At 34.7% G+C, this 25,990-nt stretch overlaps 2 protein-coding genes across 6 annotated transcripts; one reads left to right on the top strand and one right to left on the bottom strand.

The window, feature by feature from the left end:
* Positions 1-114: 114 nt before the first annotated feature.
* On the bottom strand, positions 115-12,340 carry LOC139955056 (CST complex subunit STN1-like). The gene is made up of 9 exons (XM_071955105.1): positions 12,201-12,340; positions 10,880-11,046; positions 9,602-9,697; positions 8,581-8,655; positions 7,738-7,881; positions 7,072-7,217; positions 6,432-6,578; positions 4,565-4,757; positions 115-3,725 (listed from the first exon to the last, which is right to left on the bottom strand). The coding sequence occupies exons 2-9, from the start codon at positions 11,031-11,033 to the stop codon at positions 3,565-3,567; spliced, it is 1,116 nt and encodes a 371-aa protein (XP_071811206.1). The 5' UTR covers positions 11,034-11,046; positions 12,201-12,340; the 3' UTR covers positions 115-3,564.
* LOC139954993 (leucine-rich repeat-containing protein 40-like) lies at positions 12,217-25,990 on the top strand. 5 transcript variants are annotated; one of them, XM_071955101.1, is made up of 14 exons: positions 12,217-12,351; positions 14,421-14,604; positions 14,943-15,124; positions 15,929-16,002; positions 16,471-16,600; positions 17,436-17,559; positions 19,077-19,219; positions 19,567-19,739; positions 20,474-20,564; positions 21,083-21,234; positions 21,667-21,774; positions 22,960-23,070; positions 23,695-23,958; positions 25,671-25,990. In XM_071955101.1, exons 2-14 carry the CDS (start codon positions 14,457-14,459, stop codon positions 25,774-25,776), a joined length of 1,806 nt encoding a protein of 601 aa, XP_071811202.1. In that variant the 5' UTR covers positions 12,217-12,351; positions 14,421-14,456; the 3' UTR covers positions 25,777-25,990. The 5 variants fall into 5 exon arrangements, with proteins under 5 accessions (XP_071811202.1, XP_071811204.1, XP_071811198.1 ...); XM_071955103.1 differs by having other exon boundaries at positions 12,220-12,351; positions 14,424-14,604; XM_071955097.1 differs by lacking the exon at positions 12,217-12,351 and adding an exon at positions 12,423-12,701 and having other exon boundaries at positions 14,424-14,604.

Raw genomic sequence — 25,990 nt, 5'->3', positions numbered from 1 at the left:
CTTTCCAGCCAATAGTTCAACGGTTCTCCCAACTTGATTTTTAATCACAATTAAATCTTTGTCAAAAGAAATGAAGTAGGCTTAAGCGCAGCACTCATCAAGAATCCCTTTGAATTGAGTTTGCTAACTTTATACCTAAAATATGTATACTTTTGCCGATTATACAATACATCAAGATAAACACAAGAAAGATAAAGAATCCTTTAAATATAACATTAAACAATTCATTTTTACTATCTTATACATATCCTTCCAACTCTTATTGACAAAAGTATCAACGTAAACACATCGTCACATGTGTAGCATTGTATTGCGACACAATGAAATCTAGTTTGGTATGGTGATGTTTCCTACATTTGAACATAGCCGCTGGTCCACTTCTAGATAAATACCGAACCTGTCTGGATTTAAATGAATTGACTTTCAGAGCATCACGAGCAAAGCAAACGTTTCTGAGAATCATTGCATATATATATATATATATATAAATATGTTTCTAGAACAATCCAGATCCAACTGGTGTTCCAAATTAGAACTTATTTTATCCCTCAATAAAATCTAGTTTGGTATGGTCATGTTTCCTACATTTGAACATAGCCGCTGGTCCACTTCTAGATAAATACCGAACCTGTCTGGATTTAAATGAATTGACTTTCAGAACATCACGAGGAAAGCAAACGTCTCTGAGAATCAATGCATATATATATATATATATATATATATATAAATATATATATAAATATGTTTCTACAATCCAGATCCAAGGGGTGTTCCAAATTAGAACTTATTTTATCCCTCATTGCACTTGAAAAGAAAGTTATTAAAGTCTGAAGCGATGTCCAGGAGCCAAAAGAAAGCAAAGTATGTGGTTTATAAACTCTTTTTCTTTAGAAATGTTATCCTGAACCAATTAAAGGAGCTCAGTGATTTTGAAAAAAAATTAAACCAACATTTCAACATAAATTAGTTTGTTTCCCGTTTCCATCTTTATAAATTCAATTTAATGTCTTTAAAAGAAATATAAAAAGAGAACGTTAATGGATAGAAGCGTTGTTTTTTTCATAGGGTGTGTTAGCTTACAACTTAAATAAAACCTCAACTATCCCACTATTTAATGTTTATAAAAGAAATAAAAGAGAGAACATAAATGGAAAGAAGTTTTCTTTGTCAGTGATTTTTAGCTTACTACTTTAAACAAAACCTCTGGCTTTCAAACCATCCATTATAATCATCATTATCATCATCGACGATTGGAAAAGAGTTAACGAATGCCTTCTGTGCCTGTATGTGTTACATAGCAGGGTCTAATACAGAAAGCACATAGATCATAATAAGTTAATTTGTACATACTAAGGATTCAGTCCTAACCACTTAAGGATAATGTCGAATGCGGCGGGAACACTGAGAAAAAGAACCAGAAAATTAAAAAAAACCTTGAAGTTTGCGATCATGCCAGGAAATATATGTGTAGAGGTCCTTAATACATAGTTTCATAACTATTTTATACTCCTATGAATTATTCCCACGTTCCCGTTAAAACATTTTAAAATATTTCTTTTTTTCACAAAGCCTAAATCCTAATTTATACAATGATTCTCATTAGACTGACTGTTCAAGTTCACTGTGAATAAGGACAGAGTATTTGGTTTTGCTTAAGCAGTGAGCTCTGTCTAAGGGTCGCATGACGTTCCGACTGAATGTATAAAGTGCCTGGGTGATAATCATTATTATAAGCATTATGTAACCATTAATATCTTGCTGCTATTCAAAAAAATAATGTCGGTGCAAGTGGAATAATTGAAGTGTGTGTTAAAGTCTGATGAACTACCAGTTATATTAGCAGAACATAAATTGACATATCTCCTAATTGGAAAACATTGCTTTAACTGATGTGTTGAGCTGTGGTCGATGATGCAAATTCCATCCCAAAAGTTAAAAGACCTTACTGAATTATACCTGAAGCTGACCATCTTTCAGTGATGCTGATTAAGTTTGTTATGGTAAGGGTCTTAAGATTATCAAACATGGAAAACGAATTACTTAATGATGACATTTCGGATAAGAGCAATTCTGGGAGATTACAACGCTAGCAAGAATCATGAATCTCTGAACAAACAAAGGGTCTGTGTACAACAATGAATTTGAATGATTTAAGTTTCCTATAACACATCACTGATTCTCTTAATAAGCTGAAGTATTCATTATAGTACTAATAAAGGCCTGTGGTGTGAGTGGAAGCCTGTACATGCAGTGAATAAACAGTACTGATATAAAAATAAAATAAATACAATTGTGAGGCTTACCAAAACAAACCAGTTTTATACTTCCATATATGGAAACTTTCAAACTTGCTTCATAAACAGAGTGACAGAAATACAGGACTTGAACTGAATAAACACCTGTGATGAGATGCTAAATTCAATTACTGATTGGACAGGAATACATTAGTTACTAATGACAACATGAAGTCAAATTATTTCAGGTTCATTTATTGTCGACTCTTTCCACATAACATTTACCTCATGGATTAAATCCCATTTTAGACATTCATTTCTTTACTCTTTGATACAATTTGTTTAAAATATTTGCAATTATTTTCTCTGATCATGAGTTACTTGTTCCACAGAGATGCAAAAGAGACTAATATTATCGTTAAGACTTTCCTAACTCAAAAGCACAAGACTCAAGCATAATCATACAATGTTTTAAGGGTCTTTTCAAAAAGTTTCTCTTTAGAGTTATGCAAAGTCATCATGTCACGTCATATGCATTTAACTGCTTATTAACCTTGTTGATTGCTTTAACATAAATTTACGCTGACTGTTTTTAACATAAATTTACGCTGACTGTTTTTAACATAAATTTACGTGAACAATTCAGACAGTTAAAACAAGGACGAAAATGAACTGGAAAAGTGAAGGACAGACTGGATGAGTTTATACATGTGAATGCAGTCACCACTAACTATTAAAGGGATTAATGGCTCAGGATTTATAATCTTGAGGTCACAGGTTCAAATCTCATTCAAGCCATTAAGGTCTTTTGCTATGTACGCACATGTTTCACTGTGTTGCTTCTCATAATCAGGGATGACCAACCTTTGCCGATTCAAAGTGTCATACTATGCCGGTGCTGTGGCCGAGTTGATAAAGGCGGTGGCGATTGAAGCTTAGCAAATGAGGCTTAGCAATCGGGAGGTTCCGGGTTCGATCCCCGGTCGGGTCATAGTAAGGTGGGCTTTCATCCAAGAACAATCTATGGTTTTCCCATCTAAAATAACTTTCTAAAATTGAATAGATTCCAAATTTGTGTTATAATGTTGGATTGGAAGCCACCTGACATGAAAGTTGTAATCCATCAGCCCTCGCTTAACCGTCGTAGAATTAATGCCTGCCTGCCTATTACAATATTTTCCAAGTACTGGAAGGTGTCACAATGTATAATAAGTAAATACACCAGTCTTTAGCAATTTCATTCTTTCAATGGGTTTGTTCTACCATTAAATCTTCCTATACAGTTAGCTCACATAATTTGAAGGTAAGATGTTTCTTTTTTCACTGTTTATTATCTTACTGGCAAGAACTGATAATTATTGCAGCTAATCACTAATCCTTGCTCTTCAAGTGAATTCAAGAGGTTTCTCATAGCAGAGTGGGTAAGGTACTGAAAGTCAGTTCTAGTCTTGATGTTATTGTACAAGTGTTGAAACTGGCAGCCATTGATATCTGAAACCAAGAGTATATTAAGATATATTAATATCATATATAACAATATTATCTCAATTCAATGCATATTTCATTAAGTTATCCATTATTTAATTGTTTTTGTTTTCTTTGAGAGAAGGCTTTTTCCAGAATAGCCTCCATAACTTGTTCTAGAGAATGACATGAAAAGATGTGAAAAGATATGACTTGCTTCTCAGTATGTATACAGTAACACTGACTATAAGAGACAGAGACGTCACCAGTTAAACCTAAGCTAATTTTTGTTGTAATTGTTTTTTTTTTATTGTTTACTGTTCTCATCTTTATTCTTTGGTATGTTGCCCGTTTCGGGACATTGGCGTATATATATATATATATATATATATATATATATATATATATATATATGATTATACAGCGTAAGTATAGTGCGTTAACTATAATGCGAGACATGCGTCAACTGAGTGTGTCACATGCTTCAGTTCAGTGTGGATTGCTCAGTTCAGTGTGGATTGTAAAGATATCAATTGCTTCTCAGTATGTGTAACACTGACTATAGTGCGCAAGTATAGTGTGTTTTGTTTCACAATGCTTGCAAATCACTAAATCTAAGCAATGACAATAACATATGCTTGGAAAAAATAAGATACCAAATATGAACAACTTCAGCAGCCATTCCAAATTCCATCATAAAATTTGTGGATAATTGCACCAGTTGAAAGAAATAAAATTGGACTCAGATTTGCAGCATGTGAGAGCAACATTTGCCAAAGTTGGGCATAATTATAAATAGAAAAGATAAAATAAATCCAAGAAGAAAATCCAGCTCCCGATATTTACAATTTGCCACTATAACTTACATTCTTGCTTACGACATTCAGCCCTTAAGATCCGGCAAGTTACGTCTCTGAGATCTTTATTAGCAGTCGTCAGGTGGAGTAAACCTCTGTCCCTCTTACTCTTGAATATGTGGCCTTTCTCAAGTAAATGTTTCACACCATTCTTCAAAGCTAATGCGATCTGTTCGGAGGGTGGCGACTTTTCTCCATTTTCCTAAAATATGATTAAGGAACAAATTATCATACAGCAGGTGTAAGTTTAAATTTTAAAAATATATTGGGCAAAGTTGCATTGTAACTTTCACATATTAACAATTATATAGAGACATTCACATGTTCACTTTGATGCAGTACATCTCCTGTGTTTTTAATTTGAATAATCCTCCATTGAATTGGCAAAAAGGAACTTATTTTCAAGATGCACTTACATAGACTTCCATTTACAGGGAAGGTATATTTTGGGTGGTTTTCACGTACAGTAAGACAACGATTCTGACCACACAGAACCGAATAACACACTGTTATATTAAAGTACAATCAAACCCTGGATGTGTCTTTTGTGATACTTGAAAATAAATTTATCACAAGTCTTGTGTGTGCCAACAGATATTAGTATGTTTGTTTTGGTCAAAATCACTGAGCTCCTTTAAATAGTTCAGTAAAATATTTTTTTAAGAAAGTGAGGTTACAGTAGAAAAACAGGTCTACTTGAGTGGTTTCTTATTGTCTTAGCCCATATTATACATTCTATGAGTTAGCATATAAAATACTGGATAAACAACAATATTATAGGCATTGCACTATGTAAACACAACAATATTATAGGCATCACACATACGTAAACACAATAATATTATAGGCATCGCACTTTGTAAACACAACAATATTATAAGAATTGATATGTAAACACAACAATATTATAGGCATCACACTTATGTAAACACAACAATATTATAGTCATCGCACTTATGTAAACACAACACTGTTATAGGCATCACACTTATGTAAACAGTACACAAGCATATTATAGGCAACGCACTTATGTTAACACAACACTATTATAGGCATCGCACTTATGTAAACACAACACTGTTATAGGCATCACACTTATGTAAACACAAGAATATTATAGGCAACGCACTTATGTTAACACAACACTATTATAGGCATCGCACTATGTAAACACAACAATATGATAGGCATCGCACTTATGTTAACACAACAATATAATAGGCATCGCAGTATGTAAACGCAACAATTATATTATAGGTATCTCACTTATGTAAACACAACAATATTATTGGCATCGCACTTATGTAAACATTCCACATGTAATCCCAGCAGCCCCAGATTCTTCAAGAATCTGTTTTTGCAGTGGAGATCTCTCCATCATGCACCCCCGAAATACTAGATCAAAGACCCACAAGATCCCTCATCATCTTAATTCTATCAAACAATTGATACAGACTCTTTCAAGACTTACAGTACACTGTATTTTGCCCCAAAATTTGGTTCAAATATTGGAAATGATCTAGATTTTCCTCTGGAAGCCTCCTTCGTCTCTTTAAAGCATCTAAAGTCTCAACCTACCATCTGTTCTTGATTATCTCACTTAATGTACATGTATTGTTGATTTGATTTTGATTTCTATATCTTTATGATTTAATGCTTGCTGTTTCGTTTCTCATCCTTGCTTCTTATGTTCTTTTGTCAACTACAAACTGATTTAAATTAAATAAATCTGCTGCCACTAAAGTTTCTTAAGAAACCCTGTCAACCTTGATATTGGGTCCCAAGTTTCAGGTTGAGTGTGAGTTGCAGGTGACAAATAGATAAATAAACATAGTGTACTTTCACATGGTAGTAAAAAATCAATATTCTACCATACCTTTCCATTGATGAATTCTTCGCAGGGTTGACAGCAAACTTTATAGATATCAGGAACAGTTTCCAATTCATACAAGTGAAAATTCTGATATTTTTCCCTGGTTGATACGAGCAATATCTTCTCAGCTACTTCTTGCGATATTCCTTCCTATGAACAGGAAATAATGAGTATAGCTGAATGAAAGATTGTTGAAAGGATAGACACATACAGATCTCAAGAAAGAAGGAAAGAATGCATATACCTTCCTGCGAACAGGAAATAATGAGTATAGCTGAATGAAAGGTTGTTGAAAGGACAGACACATACAGATCTAAAAGAAAGAAGGAAACACTGTCCTATACCTTCCTACGAACAGGAAATAATGAGTATAGCTGAATGAAAGGTTGTTGAAAGGATAGACACATACAGATCTGAAAGAAAGAAGGAAAGAATGCAATATACCTTCCTACGAACAGGAAATAATGAGTATGGCTGAATGAAAGGTTGTTGAAAGGATGGACATATACAGATCTAAGAGAAGAAGGAAAAATGGGATATACCTTCCTACGAACAGGAAATAATGAGTACAGCTGAATGAAAGGTTCTTGAAAGGATGGACATATACAGATCTAAGAGAAAGAATGTTTTTCAACAGACCTACCATGCTTTTGATTCCCTCTGTTCCTTGATCCTTGATGCCAGAATGCTCTGTAGATTTGAGAGGATTGTCATAGACTGATGTGTACCTGAGGACCTGGTCTTGCATTCCTCTAACCTCGAGGGTATGCGAAGGGTCCACGACTTTACCTGTTGTGTAAACAAAACAAATACATCATCTGAAAGAAAAGGATGATTCTACAGACACTACATGAAGGAATTTGTTAACAATTTCTCAAGATTACTAAATCTAACACAACCATATAAACATAATGAAGGAGTTATTCTTTGTAGATCTAAGCAAAACTTCTATTCCATAATGAAGTAGTCACTCTTATTAGATCTAACATGTGGATTGAACCACTAAAACATGATAAGGACAATGAATCCTATCGACAAATGTTGCACATTGTTTGCATTGAAATATACTGTACTGTTTGAAGAGTTAGGTTTACTTCTACACAAACTCAGCCTAAACTGCTATCCAATTTGCGACTGTTAGTGCCGAAAGAAGTCAACATTTTATTAACCTGGACAAGGAGGCACGATGAAACCCTGCCTTTGCCAACATGATTAACACATCCATACTCATCGGTTACATAATTCATGCAAGGCGAAATCTGCACACCAAGACAGTATTAATTGCAGTCTATAGATTTACTGTACTTACCATATGAGAAGGCTGATATTTGTTTCATTTCCCTGTAAATAATGAGTTTCCCTCTAATGTTAACCAGATCGCCAATTTCTAGACAACTTAACTGTTCCAGGTGCCAGTTCTCCATCCTCTCAATAAGGCTTTGGGCTCCATCCTCTGAAATTGAGAGGTTTAATGAAAAACAGAGATTTTTTGGCAAAGATATGTATTTTTCCTAATTTGGTGGTGTTTTGTTAATGTATCTGACAACAGCTGAATGAATGATGTCCTTTTAGCAATTCAAATGAAATAATATTTAAAAAAAAAATCAAAATGTATCCTGTTTCAAGGATAAAAACTATGTTAATTATTTATAATAGGAAAGTAAAGCCTTTAAAGAAGAGAATCAGTGTACGGTAGGTATGACCTCACATCATTTGGAAGCTTTATTTTTGTTTTTTTATAAATGCTAGAGGGAACAATATCCCATGAAGATTGACATAAGTCAAGAGCTAATATAGGCTGTGAGGCACTATAAGAGAAATCCACATGGGCCAATCAGTGGTTCACTGCAGCTTAGGAACTACTGTACTGACAGGTGGGGGGGGGGGTCGCTGGTCCCCTCACCCCAGAAGCACACCTAAGCGGTGAAGTGGGAGATGTGCACTATACATGACCTAAACTGAAAGCATCCAGAGATTCAGAACAGTTCGTGCATCAGATGTCAGATGAACACCTCTCGGTCAAGGATTGGGTGATCAGTGCCTATAAAATGTAAACCAGCCACTCCCCATACCAGCAATATCAATCACATAATTTTTCACTTGAAAATCTCATACAAACATAGCCTTTATAAACAAAAATCATTTTGTTCACCTCCATTACTTCTAAGGTTAAAATCCTCTTTTGGCTTCCAGCAAACACAGCTGATTACACCTGTACCATCATCCACTGAAAAAAAAATCAAATCAAAGATTTTTTGATGAAACAGATTTTTTAAAATTATAGATAATTTTAATAGACTTGTGATATTTTTAATGCCTGATCTTGCTATGCCATCTGCTAAAGTGTTCTGTCAGGGTATTCTTTCACCTAGAACGTAAACTTCGTTAACCTCAACACTGATTTCCAAGAGGAACCATCATGATATAATTCCATTTGAGCTATAGGAGTACACTACATGATTAAACACTAGGGACTTGACCTGAATATGCAACTTGTAACAATTTCAAAACTTGAGAGTAACCTTATTATCATTGTACTGTGTTTCCTCACAGTCCTTGTCTTGTGGTCAGAGTGCTCTGCACAGAATAATATGCTATCACAGAGACTCAAGATTATATCAAAAAAACAACAAACCACCTCAGTGAGCAAATAAGAAATACTCTTCCCTCATTTTCGGCTGTAATAATTTAGTATTTTAGTTTTATTGTATGCTGTCATATTTTATTGCTTTCGCCTATAATTTCTGAATTTTAGTACTTTAATAAATATTGTAAGGATATTTATTTATTTTTGTAATTTTTAGGATGCAATATTTTAGGCTGTAATAATTTTCAGCTGTAATAATTTTAAGATGTATTATTTTATGCGATTTTGTGAAGTGCTTTGAGATCATTCTTTGATGTACAGTAAAGCGCCATATATAAGAATAAATTATTATTATTATAACGTAATTTTAGTTCCCATTTGGAATAACATACAGTACTGGATACCGTATCAAGGCAATTAGGATGGAATATATCTGATTTCCTTCATAAGTTACACTAAATTGGAATATGTCAAAGTGAGTACCTGCAATAGGTTGCAATTGTATATTTGATAACTTTCTTTAGAGTTACACAATTTTGTTCAACTTGGCAACAATTAAGAAAAAAACAATAGATTAAGAGAATACCTGCATAGATGTGAAACTTTGCCTTTTCTTCAGCTTTTACAATAATGCCCATTGTGGTGACCCATCGTATAGGATGATTCTTGTAAACAAAGACACCTGTAATGGAATGAGGAACAAGGAATAAGGACAATTATGGAAAAAACAAGACACTACTGTACGTATCCTGGAGAAAATTGTGTGCAATTCCTGTTGTTCATTATGGCTTTGAGATATTCGTAGCTTAAATTGTTAGTTTCATACCATTAATGTACTTGGAGCAAACAGGGTTGATGTCATTAAAATGCAAAATGACAGAAAAGTATTGTGTTTTTCATTGTTTTGTTCAATTTGTTAATTTAATATTGGACTTGATAGGGTTTCAACTTATGCCTTTAATAGGAAATGTGAAATTAAAGTACCCTAATGACTGTAGCGTGTATATATGTTAATACATTCTCAATTATGAAGGAAGATTTTAAAGAAAAACAAATAAGACAATCCGTCTGTGAATGAAAATTTCAACAGGATGCTTGGAATATCTTCCTCTTTCATTAGTTACAAAAATAGGTTGTCTACAGTAGGTCTGGACTATCTCTTTACAAATGGCTGTAAAGGCAAGGTGAGTGTAAAGCCCTGCATTTCAACTTCACACCATTGTTCAATCTTTAGGACAAAACATTTCACTACTTACTACTGTAGAATGGACAAGAGGATTACTATCAGATGCTGCAATTTTAGAATGTATTAAACACTGAAAGTTGTTTGACCAGGAAATTGACAATCCTTAAAGCTAATTTCAATCTTTTCAAGAAACATTAAAAAAGTATAAAGTATGTACAGTACGTCAAATCAGTTATTGTCAATTCTTTGACTTTAAAACTGCTTTCTATCTATGTAAGAAAACTGAAACTTAGAACTAGTTTCTGGGTTGTACATTTGAAGTTATATCCATAAATTCCATAAATTTCATAAAGTAATGTGAACCTAAAGTTTTCCTTCACAGACACTCAGACTGCTATGAAAGTCAATGGCAGGTCTACTTGCATATGTATATGTCTGTAGACTGTAGCATCTTTATCTGCTTCACAGACACTCAGAATTTAGTAACAGTAGGAGTTGAATTATATACCATTTTGGTATAATGCCCACTGAAAAAGTAGAAAAATATCCATGTCATCATTCTAGTCTTCTTCAAACTTAACAAACAGCTTGACTGAAACCCCTACCATCTAGAAATATGCAAGAAATGGTTAAGTTATTGCAATATATTTGTTGCATAGTACTGTAGTATATCCTTACATTCCTGGGATCCACTTGGGTATGGCCGAAGATCAAGAATATCTTTGATGAACAGATTACAGCAACAGGAAAATAATGGATCTTTTTTCCAACGGTTCTCTGGAATTATTGTACAACCAGACTCCAGGGATGTGGGATCCTTAACAGCACACATCCTGGTAACTCAACTATTAAGAAAAATAGAAAGCAATTATGAATGTATAGAATAAACTCAGCTGGTGATTGCTGTAAAGATGTTTTATATTCAGACAGCTGTCACAGCAGGCTAGCCATATGCTATCACTGAATTACAAACTCACATCACTACAAACATGCCAAATCATGCTATGTTCATATTTATCAATCTAAAATTTGTAAAATTTCAGGTGTGTAGCTGCTTATAAGGTCTGCCAAATGTATTTGCTTTGATTTGAAATTTCTGCAAACACTCTGCAGACATAATGGCTGTGTGCACATCTCCAGAAACAAATTATGCTACTTTCTAAAGAATCACAGTACTAAGTTAGATGTACATTTCAATTTCAGCCTCTGCGAATGCTTCAGGGGATGAAGCATAGAGTAAGGCATCACAGAATAAACGGTCTTACTTCACTGCTTCGGAATTCCAACAGTTATTGAATTGGAGTCCTTAGGGGAGGTCATAATCTAGTTGCGCAATGTGTAGTCTATAGCCCTAGTGGTACTCAAACTGTTTTGCTTGGTGACCTCGGCTTTCTCCTACATAATCTTAGGGACCCTCTGGTAGCAGATGTTATGGCATGGGAGAGAGGTCTACAGGGAGGAGATATTGCCACACCTCTCCCCCCTGAGATCATATAATGATTAATGGTGCTTAGTTGCAAAATGGTAAATATTCAGCTATTTTTGAAGCTACTTTATGCTCAAGACTTTTTCTTTTTATACCACAGATATCGCCAATAGCTTTGTTCTTCACAAATACTGACAACCCTCCAAACATCAAAGGGTCGCAACGCCAATTTGAATACAAGGGGTCAATACTTATCTAGGCTAGTAATAGTAGTAGACCAAATGGTCAGTTGGTCAGTTGCACTGAATCAATTCACTTCATTGGATGTATTCTAAACACTTTCACACTAAAGCACTGTTATTGTGAAGTACTGTACGCTAACTTTAAGCTGAGCACCAAGTCCTCAACTAACATTACAATATGATATCTAACGTGTAACTGTAAGGCATATATAGTAACTTTGCCTAGAGCCCTAATGTTCACTAGGCGGGCAAGAGTACTGTTGTTACACGATAACTTAACGGATACAGGCATAGGCTAGTCCAAAAGTCAGGGTTCCAACGATATACATACGTGTTAAAATTTGTCACTTCGCCTGTTTATATAATATGGGACTTGACATCCTGTCGAGAATCCGTGTCCAACTTGCCGATGATTCAGTCGTGCAAAATGACTGCCAAAACATGTTAGCTGTTTCGTTTGATTTTCGTGTTACTGGGAGCATGTATGTATTATCGATTATCGTTGAGCACCAAACACCGTGTACAGTAATTTTACTGATTTAGTGATTTCATCAGTAAGATCTTTTGAATATCACCACGGTCATACACTGTATTATAATTGTTATCATTGAGTAACATTATTATTGAAGGGAAAAGAGTAAATATGTTTCATCAACTCATGATGTTGTGAATCTCCTATGAAAGGTTGCATAATCATGTTCTTCTGAAATCGAGCGAAACTTACGACTGCTACGTTATGTCTGGCGGGAAGCTTCTTTGAATTTATTACTGTACACCCTTAAAAAATTGGGCAACGAAAAAGAAAAATCAGTACACAAATAGTTCGTACCAGGTAATTTTGGTTTTTGTGCCCCACAAATTCAAATCATGGTTGATTGATAACCTAACGTTTGGAAGTGTTTGGGACTTGATCCGAGGATTTGTTTCTTGGATGTACCCGGTTTTGCCCACGTACGAGGAATATTAACTTAATACTAGTGTAGGCCCTACTGTAGTACAGTATCTAGGGTAGGGAATATGACCTTATGTGAGGTTAGGCCTACAGTAGTCGCCACACAAGTTGAGAAGTACTGTACCACGACCCGGAGCGGAGGGACCTAGGCCATGCCAATATTACCATGCCTACCGCGATAGACTATGAACATATTGTCATGCATGACTGTTGCATTGCTAACAGATGGCACAATTAGTAGCATTATCCCATATACTGATTTTGCATTGCAAGATCCAAAACAAGGGCTAGGCCTAGGCTTATACTAAATATACTGTAGGCTATATTATTACTAAGTTGTAGTAATAGTACCTTTAGGACTGAGCCAGAAGTTGGCAACTTTATGGTCAGATAAAAGTTTCTGTTTCTTCTGTTTCTGTTAGGTACTCGTTAAAAATCCCTTTCGGGTATCACAACGAGGATGTTGGTACGCAGCGCAGCAGTTCTAGTAACAATGCGTGGGCAATCTTGTTTTAAACACCTCAAGACTAGGGCTCTCTTTAACGTCCAAGGATTGCCTAATCCAGTCTGTTATAGTCCTAGGATAGAAACTATACTGAAAAGCATAATGACTATGTGGAATTTGTGTATAGCGGCCACGCCTCCCTGGTTTCAAGAAGGGATTAGTCTCGTTTGGGACTGCAACTAGGCCTTTAATAATTTGATAAAAAAGCATGAGTCTGGCCCTTTTCCTTCTTTCTGTGAGGGGTTCCCATTTCAAAGTCTTCAAGATCTCAGTGATGCTGGATTGCCTAGGGAAATCATGAGTTACAAACTTACTAGCGTATAGCATTGCAGGTACAAAATGTAGGCCTAATCAGTATTTACGCAAATTTAATAGGTAACAGCAAATAAGAAATTTAGGCTTTCAACTTCCATAACTTGTGCAAAATACAGTAGGCCAAGGCCTAGGTACGGTCAACTTATACATCAGTTTATCCAGTGCCTGATTATGGTGAATATGGCTTCATGATGATATGATCCCATTTGGTTTTTGCATTCTCAGAAGAAAAGGTGGGCTTACTTTTGTAGTCAACAAAATTTCTAAGAGAGTAAAGAATGCTCTGAGGTTTGTTAGAGTTTACACAGCATTATTTGACTTTATAGCATCATGGAGACAACATTGATAATCTATAGCTGTTTCCTCATAAGGAGCTTTCATCAGACCTACTGTATAGCCTAGGGTTTGTGTCAAGTCATTTATATTAAAAAATAGGGGCTTGGAAGGCTATGGGGGAAGACATTGAGGTTGATGATGCTGGTTCCTGTCTCTTTATTGTTTATTCTTTACATGACTTACAGTAAGTTGATCCTTTAGCTTTGCTCTGTCAAGTCTCCACTTTGCTTAAAAGTTTTGAGTGTAAATGTTTTGCAAAACTGATAATGTTTGTACTTATTATCTTGTAAGTGCATGCTAACCCAATGGCTGGTCTACTTGCATGTATACAGTATACTACCTCTGTTTGCCATGGCCAAAATTTTTTTGGACAGCATATATACTGTAGTTGAACAGCTAGGCTATACCAAGTTATAATGCAAGTCATATTCATATTTTACCAGCAGCTACAGTACCAGGTATACAGTTTTAGCTGAACCATGGCCAGTAGGAGGGGACGTTTTAATCCAAGAGCCGGCTTTCAGAGGCCACAGGAAGAGGACCCTACTGGTGGTGTACCCCAGGGAATAATCAAGCAAGCAAGAAAGTCAGGGGTTTTGAATTTATCCAACAGAAGCTTGCAAGCAGGTATTAATCAAGGCTAGTGTTTGTATTATTACTCCTGACTTATGCCCTATATTATAGATCCTCAATATTATGATTATATTTCCTGATATGTATGTACCCTATATTATAAATCCTGAATATTATTATGATATTTCCTGATATGTATGTACCCTATATTACAAGTCCTCAATATTATCATTATAATCTTTCCTGTTATGTATGTACCCTATATTATAAATCCTGAATATTATTATTTTCTTTCCTGATATGTATGTACCCTATATTATGTTCCCTCAATATTATTATTATTATTTCTGATATTGATACCTTGTAGCTCATCCTTTTCGTTTTCTGCTCAGTACCAGACACAGTGTGGCGTATCAACATCGATGATCCTAGTGAGGGGAAGTCCCTGGCGATGGATGCTGTCGATGAACGATGGTGGGAACAGACAGATCTGGTTAAGTTGATACTTGCATCCAATCAGCTGACAGAGATTTCACCACAGATAAGCTTGCTGGGGGCATTGGTAACCTTAGATGTAAGCATGTAAAATTAATATTTTGCACAGTAGCATTAATAATAAGCTTCAAATCGGTAGGTAATATTTATAGCCATAACAGTCAAATCTCCAACTGAAGTTTGACACTGCTTTGGATTGAGTTTCTAGTTGCTTCACTACTTAAGCAGCACTCGGTTACAAAGAAGACAAAATCATTCTTGGGCTGCCTAAAGGAAAGGTAGCACGGATATTTTTACATCAAGTATATAATTTACACAGTAGTCCACACTATTGAGTGTCCAACTAAAGTACTGTGTAAAATCTTAGTGCCACTTATACAGTAGCTCCGCAAAATATTAACCTTTGAAAACACATACACATCATTAACTGCCCAATTAGCAGTAGTTAAACTCATGTCAATTTAATGCATCAAAGCTCAGCTCATGATGCTCTCAAGAGGAAATTGTGGTCAGGCGTAATGAGAATATGATTTCCAACAGAAAAACAACAGGTGATCATTAAAAGTGGTTCTCATAATTTAAATAGCTGCTAGTACTTCAGTTTGATTCACTGGTAGTTACTTGCATATTCGCTGTCTCACTGTTAACATCTCGACCTCCTCCTCTCCTCCCCTTCTCAACTCCTTAATATCACTTTTCACTCCTTTTACTTTTTGGCTTGAAGTTCTTCTCAAAAAAAGACTTTTGCAAAGGCTACTAGGATATGCATTAATATTGATTACATTTTTTTAAATTTGTTTTATTCTTTCCTTGCTTAATATTCATTTACTTGTTCTATTTTACTATGTTATAATGGACATGTTTTCTGTTTCTTTTGTTTCAGCTTCATGATAACCAGCTTTCATCACTACCACCTTCATTAGGAGAGCTGCAACAATTACAGAGACTCAATCTAAGGTATTATATAGCTCAAGAACAAAAACTCAATCTAAGGAAATAAACCTCAAGAACAATAACTCTATATTAGGTAATATAACTCAAGAACAATAACTCAGTCTTAGGTGATATAACTCAAGAACAATAGCTCAATCTTAGGAAATAAACCTCAAGAACAATAACTCAATCTTAGGTAATGTAACTCAAGAACAATAACTCAATCTTAAGTAATAAACCTCAAGAACAAGAACTCCATCTAAGGTAATATAACTCAAGAACAATAACTCAATCTGCGGTTATAAACCTCAAGAACAATAACTCAATCTAAGGTATTATATAACTCAAGAACAATAACTCAATTGTAAAATTATCCATCAGTTGTTCTGTTGTAAGGGCAAACACTTTTCTTATTTATGTTGAATTTATGTTTCTGTTTCAAATCAAAATTCCTCCAACTCCTTCCTGTCTTTGATTTTCTTTTCTCTGCAGTCACAACCAATTGTCTGAGATTCCTGAAGAAGTTTGCCAGTTAGGCCATCTGTTGTTCTTCCATGTTGAACATAATAACCTACGAGAACTGCCTCAGGGTCTATCCAATTTTATACATCTTGAAGATTTGGTGAGCAAACCATAGATACAATACTTCATATGGTTCTTCTCTGGTTTAAATTTTCATGCTTTAGTCCGCAAGTACAAGTAAACAACGTTTACATAATACCATACATTACATAACCTAGACTTGCGCATATTATTAGGTATATAGCTCCCTCATCTAGGTATTCTTTGATTACTTTACCAGACTTCAATTCCTTGAAGACTTTGTACATATGTCTATCTGTGTCAAGATTGGCAAAAATATTCTTTAAAATATTGATTAGGTTTTAACCTTCAAAGCTGTACAGAACCCAGGAAATAAACTTTGGTGTCCAAAATTTTTGTGTGACGTTTCCAATGGCTCGGGATTTGTTTCATCTCTCATTGAATGTTATAATTAATTGGTATAAAACTGCTATACATCTTGTATAGTAATTCGTATAGCGTTTTTGATGCGATACTGGGTAAACTTGTTCCCTGGAACCATTTGAAAAATATCATTAGAAGTAAAGGAAAAGTTTGCCTGTACTTTTTGTTTTTTCTAAACAATGCATTTACTGATAGTAGAGTTCAGCTTTATTGCAATCATTTAACGGTGTGCTCATTTGGTAACCACCTTAAACCTTTTCCCCCTCCCCACCCACCCCTCTCCCTACCCACCCACCTCCCCACCCATCCCCCCCAAAAAGATGAAAATGGTATTCACCAGCCAGATGACACAGCAATTATTTGGTTTCATAATGATTGGTATTACTTTTCATAAGTCTTGTTTGCTAACAGTCCAAACGTTTGACCGTTTTTTTTCCTCATTTTTTTCATTCGATACACCCCTTTTCATGTATATTTCACCTTACGTACAGGATCTTTCTCATAATAAGATGAGCCAGCTGCCAGAGGACATTGGTAGTATGAAGAAATTGAAAGCCCTCAATGCATCAAACAACGAACTAACCAGGTTACCCTGGACTATGGGGAGTCTCAAAGGTATCTTTCTTGTAGTTGTAATATCTTTAGGCAGCATTTGCATGAAATTTTGAAAAATGTTATATATTAGAAATGGATTTATAATCTATATTTAGAAGTCCAAGAAGGTTGATGGAAACTCTATGAACATTTTCTGATTTGCTGTTTTTAGTACAAAATCGAAATAAATAAAAGAACTGATAAATTAAATGAAGAGGAGGAAATGTTTAAGAATTGAATGAAATAAAGACTTTCTAAATATTCTTTATCTGTTGGAAATACCTCTGAGCTGTCTTAATTAGATTAAATGAAATCTCAGTAAGTTATGAAAATGCTTTTAGATTGGCTGCCAAATGTAAACATGTTCTTTAATTACTTTTAATTTTATACATATTTTTATATATAAAAGATGGCAAAGAAGGCCTTGACAAAACTCGTCACCTATGAATGGCTTTGTGTGTTTGCTCAGCTGAAGGGAAAGTACATAGATTAATATTATAGGAGGACCATTTGCAGTTTGTGCAGCCACAATCCCTAGCTCTGTAAAAACTATGACAGAAGTTAGTCGAGTTTTCAATTAAACCATTTTTAATGAGGTAGAATAATATAGTCTAAAATTTAAAACTACATTTATAATACAGAGCAAGTGAAAAGAAACACTTTAGTCCAATTTACTGTCTTCATAGCTTGTTCCATTTCCTGGGATATAAACTTTGTTCCTTTTATTTGGATAAGTTCATTGCACAGTAATTTGTCTTATCAAACATGGACAACAAATCCAATTTTCATGGCTATTTGTTGCACAGGTGCAAAATGACTAATAATGACTACTTCACAATTGGACACTTTTATGTAAATTAACTTGAATCAGGTGATCATACCTTTACCAGAATAAATAACAACCTGTGCACGCAGTTGAATTATTTTCAAATGTTATCTAATGATTTCAGGTTTTAAGGTTAAAACACCAGTAACTTGCTGGTGTAGCTCATGTATGACGTCACAAATTATTGCACAAATATTCTCATCCAAATAAAATCAATAAACTGTAACATTTCTTACCTCAGGAGCAGAACAAGCTTTGATGTTGTATTGTTGTGGATTGTTTCACAAGCTCTGTACGGATATTTCTCTTCATTAATTCTTGTACCTTTAATCAATCCATGTCCAAGTTGTTAATTGTTCAATGTAGTTCATCAAGGCAATTGCATTGACTATCTTCAAATTTACTACCTTAAATTCATATGGCTGTCTTATTCATATTTCTATATAAAGCTATTTTGTTGATGCTCTTTGCCTTCAACTTAAATTATAAAGGGTTGAAGACATTCGATCTAACCCACAATAAACTTCATATGGCTGTTTAATTCATATTTCTATTTAAAGCTATTAAGCAGATGCCCTTTTCTTTCAACTATAATTTTAAAGGATTGAGGACATTGGATAAACCCACAATAAACTTCATATGGTTGTCTTATTCATATTTCTATATAAAGCTATTAAGTAGATGCTCTTTGTCTTCATCTTGAATTATAAAGGATTGAGGACATTGGATCTAACCCACAATAAACTTCAGGAATTACCATCAGAGATTGGTTACATGTCATCTTTGGAGCAGCTTTACCTCAGACACAACCAGCTAACAGAGCTACCAGTGTTTAAAACAACAGATTCGTTAAAGGTGAGAATGTTTCGTGTTCTTAAATCAAGCCTTTTAAATCTACAGTGTTCTTTATGAAACTAACCCCCAAAGTAGCTCAGATGAAACTTTTAAGTAGAGCAACAGGACATTGTAAGTAGAAACTACAAATACCAGTTTAGTGGTAAATGTTTTAGAGAACCGACATTGTCTCAGTAATGTTTTTGTTTTATCAAGTTCGGTTTTGATTAAGTTTGTGATTGTAATAGTTTGTGGTTGTAAGAGCTTTAGCTAATAATGTAGTTTGATTTACTTTTTTAATTTCCATTTGGCTAGTCAGACTGAGAATGATTCTATCCAATATTGCGGATTTTCTTCTTTCACTTCAGGAGCTCCACGTGGGGAACAATCGTATCGAGTCATTGAGTCTGGAATTCCTTCAGAGCATTCCTGGAATATCTGTGTTAGACTTACGGGACAACAAGATCTCCACTCTACCGGAGGAAATCACCTGTCTGCAAAAGTTACAGAGATTAGACTTAACAAACAACAATCTCTCAAGGTAAGGAAAACAATGAATTACCTTTATTATATATGCATAAGTTTAACAATAATGAGTTAACTTTTGTTATACATTTGTATTAATGAAACAGTGAATCAAAATAAAACAAAACTGTTAGCAAACTGCTTATCCACTCAGAGCCTGTGTAAGAGTAAGTGTAAGTGGCCCTGACATTTCTATCCTAGCAGGATCTTCCACAGAGGCTAAATGACAATTGCCTCTGAAGAAGATCCTGCTAGGATCGAAACTTTTACACATAATTAAGCAGTAGTGAAGTTTCTTGGCCATATGCCTAACTTTAACGATACTCCAATAGTGAGTTACCTAGTTTCTTCTAGATGCATAAACTTTAATCATTTTGTCTTTGATATTTGCATATAACTGAAACAAGTCAGCGTTCTAATTACCCATCTTTAGAACAAGGGCCCAATTGACCTCAGACTTGAAGTCTTTTGATTGTCTATCTTTGAAATGACTAATTATATTGAAGACAGTAGTAGATTAATTAGTTTCTTTTGTTTATGTAGATTACTGCATGTTGAAGCACTTATGTCAATGTGTTGTTTTACTGCTAGTAGGTTTGTTACTTTTACGTAGAATCATCACAGGTTGTAAAGGGGTGTTGTATGAAGCTAAAGACAAGTGTAACACTTAATGTCACTTTAAAAAGAAAATAAATATTCTTGGAAAGTTTGATATTGACTTTATACCAAATTTCATTGCATCTGTTCCAGCCTGCCCTTTAAGCTTGGTACATTAGCTAATCTGAAGTCCTTAATCTTGGAAGGTAACCCTTTGAGGAGTATCAGGAGAGATATCATCAATGTAAGTATGAAAGGGATAAATTATCAATGTTACTATGAAATAGACAAATTACCAACATAACAGGAGAGATATCATCAATGTATAGGTATGAAAGTGGTAAATTATCAATCATCAATGTTACTATGCAATAGACAAATTACCATATCAGAAGAGATATCATCAATGTAACTATGAAAGGGGTAAATTATCATCATCAATGTAACTATGAAAGTGACAGGTTATCAATATATTAGAAGAGACATCTATTTAACTATGAAAGAGACTGGTTATCAATATATTAAAAGAGATATCATCAATATAAGTTATGAAAGAGGTAAATTGTCAATCATCAATGTAACTATGAAAGAGGCAAGATATCAATATATTAAAGAGATATTATCAATGTAACTATGAAAGAGAGGAGTCATCAATATAATAAAAGAGATATCATTAATGTAAATATGAAAGAGACCAATTATCAATATAATAGAAGAGATATTGAATAGTACCACTTTCATATTAAATTGTTTCTCTCTCAGAGGGGTACAATGGGACTGTTGAAGTACTTACGTAGCCGTATAGAGGAACCTGCAGCAGGTGATGCCCAGAATGGTAGTGAGCAGTCCGCCTCTGACCCCTCCAGTGCAATGGGAGCCAGCATGGTAGTCTCTGGGAAGACACTGGTCTACAAGTAAGAGGCAAAGACTCAGGATAGGAGAGAACAGGAATTAACAATTTCATAAAGATATCCTGACCAATCAAAGGAGCTTATTCATGATGATACTTCACAACAACAGGATCATTGACAAAATCAAGTGAAGAATGTAATATCATCACTTGCAAATGTTTTAAGGCACAAAGTTATGTAGGAAAAGGATACTGCTTGATGCTCTTTATTAACTAGTTGATAGGAGTTTGTTTAGCCACCACCCTAATATGTGTTTATTTACTTCATGTTTTGTTAATGTTGTATTAAGAGACTGAGGTGCTCATCATACTAATTGTCTGTGACACTTGTTTAAGATGACATTTGTTTTGTTTCGTAGTCTAATAAATGATACTATATTCCTGTAGTTTGTAAATTAATGTCAAGCCTCTTGTGTATCAACTTTTCTTGGTGCAGTGACAAGAAGGCAACTTCAATACCGGCTCATTTGTGGGAACCTGCCAAAGAAAAACAAGTAACCAGTGTGAATTTCAGCAAGAACCTCTTAACTCAAGTCCCCGAACAGTAAGTCATTCAATCAAAAGTTTTTTCATTACCTGAATAGTCTAGCTCACACCTATTGCCATCACAGTCTGAGACATGTTATAGCAAGTTCCTTTTACCTCAATGAAGGTCCTATATATGCCTCAGTCAATGTAAATTTAACATATAATCAGAGTATTGGATGTTTTCTGATCTATTGCTTAAAACAGTTTATAAATCTACAAATATGTCCTAACTAATATTTATAAATTTTTATATTATGGTTGGAACCAATAGAAATATACAGAATAACAAATGAACTATGTCCAGTCTAAATTATCATATGGAAAGGCTGTTCTTAGTGCTTGACAATCAAGGGTTATTAAGTATATTTGCATCTTGCATGTGCATAATAATACAGAAGGGAATTCCACCTCCATCAAAAGTCTTGTTTCTATACTAGTTGTTAGTTCTGTGACCTGGTGGGGATAATTTATCCTTGTCTCCCGTACAAGAATGGGGGGGGGGTGTGGGGGCGGGAGATGGGGCAATGTCCTAGTAAGTACACCTGTCAATATCAATGGACTTAGGTCTTCAGTTTCAATTTGTTTATTAGTTTAAAGAGCACCATTTGTATCAAATAATCTTTAACTACTGTAGTAAAATGTTCAAGATGGGTTTTGCTTATGTCAACAGGAAATGTGGATTATGTGGAATTATTTTATCTGTACTCATAATATTTTCAAATCTGCAATACAATCATACATAATTAAATATTACCACACATTTATCTCTGACACAGTCCAGTACGGACTGTTTATACAATGTTTTGACATCGATAAGGAAAAAAAAACACATTTTGCTGATGTTTGAAGGATGCGGCCACATGATTGTAGTGTTTTTAAATTTTTTGGAACATACTATGCCATGCCCTGGCAAAAGTATATACTATAACATATCCTTCATTAACCAAATTTTTTGATATAATCTAAACGACCTCCCCAACCTGTCTGGATTAAATATTCAGGTTTTTCCGTAGTCCAGTTAACTTAAAGTTGGGTCGAGGTTATACGTGACCAACATTTTAAAGGAAAGTTTTTAAACTTGGATCAGAAAGTGGTAGACATTGGACATTCTGCAATGAAGAGTAAAACATTACTGTCTACCTTCCATGTTCTACTACTTCAAACCACCTGTCATGTTTCTCTTTGGCCTTACCCTGTATAGTCTGATTCTGCTGTCAAGAACGGTCGTTGAGGTTAATCTCGGTTCAAATAGAATTTCGTCCATCCCCTCTGACTTCAAGATGATGACCTCCCTCTCTGTGCTGGATCTCCGGTAAGTTTTATATCTTCAAAATGGATCCCGGATCTGCCCCTTTGTTATATATTGATATTCCAGTAATATTGTAATGCTTTCTTCTAACTTGCTTTCAAAGATCAAAATTGAAGATAGTGTTCTTCTTTATTTTGTTTTTCGTTTTGTGGTTCTAATACTTAGAATTCTATCGTATTTATTTTCATGTAAAAGTAAGTTGGCCTGACGTTTCCATCCTAGCAGGATCTTCATCAGAGGCTAAATGACAAGTAACAGTAACAGAAGGTACAAATACACACAGAATACAGACAGGTTAATGAGCATGGTGAACACAAAGATGTATATATTTTCGTATACAAAGAAATGTTAATAAACAGAATCTACAGAAATTGTTTGAGCTCATGTTAGGAAACCTGTGATACAGATCTTACTTCACTATTTTAAATAAACCTTAAATATTTTAAATAAACAGCTGTTTCTCATATCTTTTCCAGACCAAATGATAATTTTTTGCCTCTCCCATGGATAAGTGACAGGTTAGAGAATTTAGAGTCGATTAAAGTATCTTATAGCTTCCATGTCCCAGTATGAAACAGAGCTGCTTGTATTCTGTGTTTTCGATTTTATTTTATATTTACTCTGCAGGAACAATTCCTTATCAACCCTACCAGCAGAGTTGGAAACCCTCCAGGCCATGAGAGAGCTTGTGATATCTGCAAATAGATTCTCGGAGATTCCTCCCGTCATCTATTCCTGGACCAATATGGAGAATCTCTTGGTGTCCGATAATCAAATCACGGAAATCAACGTCTCGGGGCTTCTGAAGTTGACGAAATTGTCGACACTGGATCTACAAAACAACGACATCAGGCAAGTCCCTCCAGAGCTTGGCAAAATGGAATCATTGCGGTAAGTCCTTATAATCTGATCATATTCTTGTCTAAGACGTTTTGCATATCAGGTGTATGTAAAACGGCTATTTCTAGCAAAAGATGTGAAATTGGCTGATGTGTACACACATTTTGGACAATGACTTTTGTAAAATGTACCTTCGTCTCTGCTTCAGGAAATTGTACTAACAGGAGGAGCAGTAGAAATGTCCTGTTTGTTTAGTTAGGAATTAGGTTATTTAGTAAGTTCAGTTAGGAACTGTACATACTATCAGTACCACTGCTTTGAAACATGATATGAAAGTATAGTACGGAGTGGTAAAAGCATTTAGAAAATCGTCCCAACTGTGAGTGATTCACAATTTTTTGTCATGAATATTCAAATAAAGATTTAACAGCAGATAAATTTTATCAAGCTTACAGTTTGGCCATATTGTTAATTATACATGAGTGTGTTTATATTCATTTCTCATATATCTAGTTTAACCATCAAAATGTATTCGAAGTAGGAAGGATATATTTCGTAGACTAAATACAACCATCGTGACATTAGACAAACTTGTACCTCTTCTCTCTGGTAAATTAGTACAAAAATTAGGTCCCAAAGCATACTTTACATAGGCAGTATATTCATGTAGCTGGAAGTGTCCACCAAAAGCAGCCTTATATCAGTTCAGTGTGGAGTTTGATTCTATTTAAAAAAAAAATTGAAATCTAATAATAATAATTCCCCAATTGTCACTGCTGATCACTCAAGAAAGCTGGCAGATAACTTATTGATATATTCCAGCATGTCCAGGCTGTCTTCTCTTCTTGAATAGCGCCATCTATTTATTGATATATTCCAGAAGTCCAGGCCGTCTTCTCCTTTTGAATAGCGCCATCTATTACAGAAACAAGTTACAACATCTTTAATTCCGATTGCTCTGCAATCTAGGTATCTGCTCGACAGATGAAGTTTTACCTCAGAAGTTTGCTGAACAATTTATTGCACCATCAAAATAGTAAATTAATTCACAAAACAATGTTCAATGGGGATTCTCCATCCACATATCGGTCTTTCAAGTTATTCGAAACTGGAAAAGCTGCAGTCACTTTCAAGAAATCACCGAGAATTCCATTTAGAAATCTCTGACGTACATTTCTGGGCAAAGTACCTGCACATTCCTTAGTTCACAGTGAACTTCACACATAGTGTGACATATTCGAATTAACACAGAGTTTGGACCACTCATAGCTGTAGCACATTTCAGCAAGGAAATGTTATTAATTAAGATATTTCAACACTAAAAAATCTTTGGAGATGTAAACAGTATAAAGCACACACTTCTTTCTTGAAGGTTTGTCCATAACTTTACCAAGTATGCTCAGAATTATTTAAAATAATTTTATAAGTCTAGCTCAGATATACCCTTTAAGATCTTTCTTTTTAATTGTGTCATTGTTTTTTTGGCATAAGGATCATTAAAAAGTAGTTAACAGTTGCAAAGACTCTTTCATAGTTGTGTAGCTCAGAAACATTAGTTTATGTATTTGTATTGTATGTAAACATATAACAATGCTGAGTCAAATACAAGCAAACATTTCTGGTGATTCAAATGAAACCTTAATCATAGTGCATTGAATCAAGTCCTTAGATTCAGGGCTAAAACATTTGTATTTACAATTATTGATATATATACACTGTGCAAGCATGCATACATGGACTGTGTTCTTGGTTTCTTTCCTCAGATCCCTTCAACTGGGAGGTAATGCTTTTCGGAATCCAAGAGCAGCCGTGCTGGCGAAGGGCACCGTTGCGCTACTACAGTACCTGAGGGATAAAATACCCACCTAGATACGGATTGAGCGAAACATCGTCATGGTTGAAGATTTAGTAAAGTACTAATGGTTCTACATCAGTTTGAGGGGGGAGAGTCTGTGGTGTTTTTGTAATTGTGTATTATTGTGCACAACTGTGATGGAATATGTTTTATATATTGTAATTATGAAACGATAATAATCAAGTAATCAATAAGTAATGGATATGATGATACAAAGCTGATATTATA

The sequence above is a fragment of the Apostichopus japonicus genome, chromosome 2, assembly GCF_037975245.1.
Source record: "Apostichopus japonicus isolate 1M-3 chromosome 2, ASM3797524v1, whole genome shotgun sequence".
Lineage (NCBI taxonomy): Eukaryota > Metazoa > Echinodermata > Holothuroidea > Aspidochirotida > Stichopodidae > Apostichopus > Apostichopus japonicus.
The sequence above is the reverse complement of the archived record's forward strand: the minus strand, read 5'-3'. Positions and strand labels throughout refer to the sequence as shown.

Excerpts from the sequence above, each read along its gene's own strand:
- LOC139954993 (XM_071955101.1), top strand. The coding sequence starts at position 14,457 with ATGGCCAGTAGGAGGGGACGTTTTAATCCAAGAGCCGGCTTTCAGAGG. Across the intron at positions 15,125-15,928 it reads GGGCATTGGTAACCTTAGAT|CTTCATGATAACCAGCTTTC; the intron begins GTAAGCATGTAA and ends CTTTTGTTTCAG. Across the intron at positions 19,220-19,566 it reads AAACAACAGATTCGTTAAAG|GAGCTCCACGTGGGGAACAA; the intron begins GTGAGAATGTTT and ends CTTTCACTTCAG.
- LOC139955056 (XM_071955105.1), bottom strand. The coding sequence starts at position 11,033 with ATGTGTGCTGTTAAGGATCCCACATCCCTGGAGTCTGGTTGTACAATA. Across the intron at positions 7,218-7,737 it reads AATATCAGCCTTCTCATATG|GTAAAGTCGTGGACCCTTCG; the intron begins GTAAGTACAGTA and ends TTTACACAACAG. Across the intron at positions 6,579-7,071 it reads CAGAGGGAATCAAAAGCATG|GAAGGAATATCGCAAGAAGT; the intron begins GTAGGTCTGTTG and ends TCCTGTTCATAG.